The 6,000-nt window shown below is 37.1% G+C and overlaps 1 protein-coding gene across 1 annotated transcript in view; it reads left to right on the plus strand.

The window, feature by feature from the left end:
* Positions 1-5,485, plus strand: part of LOC106716388 (RNA polymerase II elongation factor ELL2) — a 39,162-nt gene extending 33,677 nt beyond the window's left edge. Inside the window, exons 6-13 of the mRNA XM_045682811.1 lie at positions 274-344; positions 414-570; positions 926-1,167; positions 1,636-1,752; positions 2,815-2,902; positions 3,291-3,462; positions 3,749-3,886; positions 5,144-5,485. Of these exons, the coding sequence (XP_045538767.1) occupies positions 274-344; positions 414-570; positions 926-1,167; positions 1,636-1,752; positions 2,815-2,902; positions 3,291-3,462; positions 3,749-3,886; positions 5,144-5,197 (1,039 nt within the window). The 3' untranslated portion in view covers positions 5,198-5,485. The remainder of the gene's footprint in view (positions 1-273; positions 345-413; positions 571-925; positions 1,168-1,635; positions 1,753-2,814; positions 2,903-3,290; positions 3,463-3,748; positions 3,887-5,143) is intronic.
* Positions 5,486-6,000: the final 515 nt, after the last annotated feature.

A 6,000-nucleotide genomic window follows, 5' to 3' on the forward strand; every position in this document is an offset into this window, starting at 1 on the left:
TTTCATCGAGATCTGTTTAGACGTTTTGAAGATACTTTCTAACAAACATCTATACATCCACCTAAACATTTGCATTTATAACATTAAGTAGGAACTAGGATTTAAAATAGACAACCCAAAATCTTACCCAAATCTAAATCTAATTTGTCATTCTAATTTACTATCAGCAATACTTAAATATGAAACAGTAGACGTGTGATTTGTAATTTGTTAAAAAAGTTTTAATAAAAATATATATATGAGATTTTTAACCTAGATAATTTTCTGTTTCAGTGAGAGACTTATACAATTATTAGCACTGAAGCCATTCAAGAAGCCCGAGTTATACGCGAGGCTGAGTAGTGGTAAGTTGTCTGTCGGTATCCCTCACCACTAACAGCGTGTTACCACAACTAACCGCCTGCACATTGCAGAGGGCATCAAGGAGAAGGATCGCGCTGAAGTCAACAAGATCCTGCCCAAGATCGGCTCGCTGAAAGACAACTGTTATCACCTGCGCAGGCACATATGGAACGATGTCAACGAGGACTGGCCGTTCTATACCGAGGAGGAGAAACGCATGCTCAAAAGGTACAGTTGATAACGCTTATTTCATACATATCTCGGTTGAATTTCATCTGACGCTCAATGCAGTTAGATTGGAAACTTGTTATAGATATTTCCCTTTTCTACGCTTCTTCTCCTTCGTCAAATCCACTCCCCCTTCAGGACAACCTATAAGGTCCTTTATAATATCGGATATAACTTCGATACGTCCTTTAGATTGTCACTTACTTTCCGCACCGATCAAAGAATGGGATACTGTTGATGGCTTTTTCTTCACATACTGTAATTTGTTCGGTAATTGTCCGTTAAAAGCAGGTATTATGAATGAAAGATGTTTGTATTGTAAGCTTTGATAGACCCGTGTTTTTGATATTTCCAGGCGGAAACCTCAAAATCTAACGCCGCCTCTAAGCAGCGACTCCGCCAACTCTCTGTCGCCGCGCGCGTCTCCCGCGAGCGCCGGCGGGGGCAAGCGCGCGCCCGCAGGTGACGAGGACACGCCCGCAGCTAAGAAAAAGCGCATCTCACACTATCGCCGCCCCTCCCCGCCCTCCTCCGGCTATGCCACCACCTCCTCCGGTGAACGACACGCCTCCGACAACGAGGACGACAGGACCAACGGTCAGTTTACACTATGTACACTCTGATGAAGACATACCCTATATTATTTGAGAAAAAAAAAACATTGAAATTTAGACAAATAGGACAGTGAAGTTTAATAAATGAGAAAGTTTACATGTATGGATAGATGTATGTTAGCAGATATCTCCAGAACGGTTTAACAGATCTCGATGGAATTTGGTATAGATGTAAAATGTAATCTGGAAGAACACATAAGCTGTCTGCTTAGTTTTTTTAATTCCGCTAGGACTAAGTTACTAAGTCTTGAGTAACGACCAGAAATGCACTAAAGGGGAAAATGTTTATTATTTTTAAATTATTGAATAATGCAAAATGTGTCGTCATTAACAAGAATTTCCTTGTAGTTAGCGTTTTCCTTGTTAAAAACTTAGAAATAATTACAGTTCATGATTACCAGCTGAGGTTTTTTATGTTTTTTTTACCAAGTTATTGTTTTTTTATTTTCAGTTAAAAAGGATAATGGCTACACTCTCAACTTCAATACGGTGAAGGATCTCTGTCCCAGTCCTGTGAAACCTAACGGCTTCAGAAATAGTCCTACAGTAGAGCAAACTAGTATCACAGGTAAAATACTTTGATATTGTATGTCATTTATGAATTTAAGGTCTTAATTGATTCTTGACATGTGATAAGAGTTGGTTTGATAGCTTACAATGGTATTGGTGTTTAGATGTATGGATGGATGTTTGTTTGAAGGTATCTCCGGAACGGATCAACGGATCTTAATGAAAATGGCACAGATATAGAACATAGTCTTGAAGATCATATAGACTACTTATTACGTTTTTTTTTAATTCCGCGCGAACGGAGTCGCGTGCGACAGCTAGTAACTAATATAAAACCATTTGCATATATTTTCGATTATCAATATGTTTATTGTATAACGATTTCATATTATATTTTTATTAATGTGGTTACCTTATATGTTAAATGTCACTGTAATTCAATAGTAATGCACTTTATCTTAGAACTAGGTGTCGCCCGCGACTACGTCCCCGTAATTAAAAAAAATGTGATTTTAGCCAATGTGCTTCCAGACTATGTTCTATATTTATGGCAAATTTCATCAAGATAAATGGAGCCGTTCTGCAGATACCTTCTAACAAACATCCATCCATCCATACATCTAAACATTCGTATTTATAATATTATTAAGTTTTTCTGAAAAATCATACAAGAACACATATTTTGTTTCATATTGACATATTTATCACATAGTAATGCAAATAACATTCATGAATTATTTACATCATACACTACATACAATACTATGTTATGTAATATGTTGCACATGTTGCAGTTTGCGTTATGTAATAATGTATGTGTTTAAAATTTATATGTTCACATTTATATGTTGTGTTTAGTTTTATTTGCACTTATGTTATAGATTTGTAGTAGATAATAATGAAATATATAGCATGTTGAGTATTTACTTAACTAAGCATGCACAATAACATGATACTTGAGGAAATTATTACGTCATTGTTGCTGGTATACGTCATATTTGACATCATTAAGTTTGTTTCTTGTTATTGTGGTTGAATAGTATTAATTTTAGTATGTTATGATCTAGATCGGAAATGGACAGGCAGTTTATTAATTTTTTTTATTTTTTTTATTTTTCAGAAAACATCACAAATACTGAACAATTAGAAACTACAGATTTAACGTCTGTACCTGATGAGAATATGACTGATTTGGTAGATATTGAAAGGTGAGATTTATTTTCGAGATTAGAAAGATTTCAGATTGTAAATTTTCAGGTCAGAGATTTAAAAAAAATTTTTAGCAATTCCATAAAGTATTCTTTATTTGCAAAGTATTTATATCATTTAATTATTTCGTCCAATTTCGATCTTATTTGCATGTCGTATTGATTTGTGTGTATGTTAGAGACATAAAATTAACCAAGCAACTTAGTTACAATCGGTCGAAACAATATTTGTGTCAATCTTTTTCATGAATTAATTATGTCTAACTACATATTAAGAGCACCTGAGTCCATGCATGCGTAGATATATGAATATAGAACATTCGAGAAATGAAAGGACAGTGTTGTGTTGTGTACGATTGTGTACAAAACAGTTGTGTGTTGTGTACAGGCAGTACCCGGCGATCACGAGCTCCGGCACGCGGCGCGCGTACAAGCAGGAGTTCTCCGAGCTGTACACGGAGTACAGAGCGTTGTACGCGCGTGTCGCGCAGGTCGCCGCGCTCTTCTCTCAACTCGAGCAGCAGCTGCGCCGCACCGAGCCCGCCTCGCCGCAGCGCAGGGTCAGTACACGTTACACACGTGGTATATACACTTAGTGTACACAGTCGGTATACGCATTACGTATTCAGTACACACCCAGTATACATATACACGCTTAGTGTACACTCTCAGCGCTTATCAGATAAATTACCAAACTAAAAAAAAATCGAAATCTGAAATATCTGCATTAACCTAAAGCAAATTTACCTAATTCTTTGAATTAAAGTTGTGAGGGTTTATTTAATAAAAATGACATTTGACTAGTATTATATGAAGAGGTGATCTGTATCGTGTAATATGTTGCAGTCGATAGAGCAACGTATAGTGGAGGAGTACCAGCGCGTGCGCAACAACACCTCGTACCAGCGCGAGAGGCGGCGCGTCAACTACCTGCACCGCAAGCTCAACCACATCAAGCGGATGGTGCAGCAGTACGACCAGCTGGTGAGTGCTCATCTCTCATCATCACATCACATTCTCACAATATGTAGTCATGGCTCAACTTTTAGCTCTGTATTCACTTGCTAACTTATACAAGTCACTTAAATAATATTTATTTGATAATGCCATTAAGAGAGCGTCGATGGCTCAGGGGTTAAGCACTTGACTTGCAATCTACAGGTCCTGGGTTCGAATCCCGCCATGTACCAATGTGTTTTTCGATTTACATATGTACATTTATCCGACGTTCTTAAGGTGAAGAAAAACATCGTGATGCTGCACATATCTGAGAAGAAATTCAATGATATGTGTGAAGTCATCCCGCACTGAGCTGTGGTTGACTATGACCTAGTCACCCCTAACTTAGGGTAAGCTCAGAGCCCCTCGATGGGGACGTATAGTGAGCTGATGATGATGATGATGAATGACATTAATGCTCAAGTTCAAGATTAATCTTGGAATAATTTCCACAAACATGTTACTTACACTGACAAAAAATGTTTGAACGTAACAAGGATATGTTACTTATTTCACTGCCTTTGTATTTTTATTCATTATTAATTTTAGTTATTTTAATTTAATATTCACATTTTTAGAAATTTATTTGAGCATATTAAAATAAAAAAATCAATAAAAGTGTAAATTCCGTTACTATTTCAAGTCTGTAACACATTTAAAGGAGTTACCAGTAAGTTCGGCGTGCTAGATATTATTGGGAATGTACATTTGTTATTGTAGTGTAGAATTGTCTTATCTTTTGTCCACTTTATTGTGGATTTGTTGGAGAAGGGGATGCATAGGAAGAAGAAATATTCTGTGCATCCTCTTCTCCGTCGGTTAAAGGTAGGGAACGCATGTGCATTTGCAGGTTTATAGATAGCGATTTGGGTGCATCCAGGTGGCCGTTTGTTAAATTACCACCTTATAATAAAATATACTACTTTGTTAGTTGTTTTTTTAGTAATTTTTGTGTAGTATTTGTACGAATAAATCAATAGATTTATCGGTCACCAGTTACATTGTTTTTATGCACTTATTGTTGTAATTTACTCAATAAATGTTCTGTTATGAGTTTTGTACTCATTTTGTTATAGTACCATAATGTTTGTTGTAAAATTGATGCAAATTGTTGAATTTGATCACTATGAATGCATGTCGCACTAATTAAGACATAGTCAAATGGTTAATTTTATCTCTATTCCGGGATACATAAGTAAAAATAATGATTTATATATTAATTTTGTGTATTTTTTTTTTTAGCGCAACTTGAAACCGGAGCGCGTGTCGGCGGCGAGCACCACGCAGGCGTACTGACACTCGCGCTCCCCGCGCGCCGCCCGCTGCCTCTAGTGGCCGGCACCGCCCCGCCCGCCGCGCCCCGCCCACGCCCCGCCCACCACACCGACACCGACACCGCGCCAACACTGCGCCAACTACGCACCAACTGCGCACCAACTGCGCACCAACTGCGCACCAACTGCGCACTAACTGCGCACCAACACCGAGTGCGCGCTCCGACACTTGGCTTGTTCACAGACTTATAGCCAACCTTCATATACAAATGCTGGTTGTTGCCTACGCAGCGATGTACTTGCGTCTATCGATGTTGTATCGATGTTGTTTCACGAGGTTGTAGTATTTAGATATTATAGTTTCACAATTTGATATCATTATTATGTATCCAGATTATTCAATTTAATTTTAGTTATTGTCCGTTCTTCCATTATGTTTTAAATGAACATTTTGTGCCTATACGTTTGTTATAAAATCGCGAGATACGTTTTGTGCAATGATTTATCACTATTTATATAGTAAATACAAAATTTTGCACGCTCTTGATTGGTTTTTAAGCTTCTTCTAAAATTGATTTTTTTTATTATAAAATCATAATACTTTGGAATCTATAATTTGGTATATTTATTATGTATGACAGTTTTGACACAATTTTGATGACAGTGTATGTAGTGTGACTGCCGGTGATGTCACAGCGTGCATAAAATGCCATATATCAACATAAAATGACACTGTAAAAGTCAATTCGTGAGACTTATCGGCCTTTGGAAACAATTATATTGACATTTTTATAACTATATTAGCCATAAAATCGTCCCTTTTAT

The sequence above is a fragment of the Papilio machaon genome, chromosome 20, assembly GCF_912999745.1.
Source record: "Papilio machaon chromosome 20, ilPapMach1.1, whole genome shotgun sequence".
Classification (NCBI taxonomy): Eukaryota; Metazoa; Arthropoda; class Insecta; order Lepidoptera; family Papilionidae; genus Papilio; species Papilio machaon.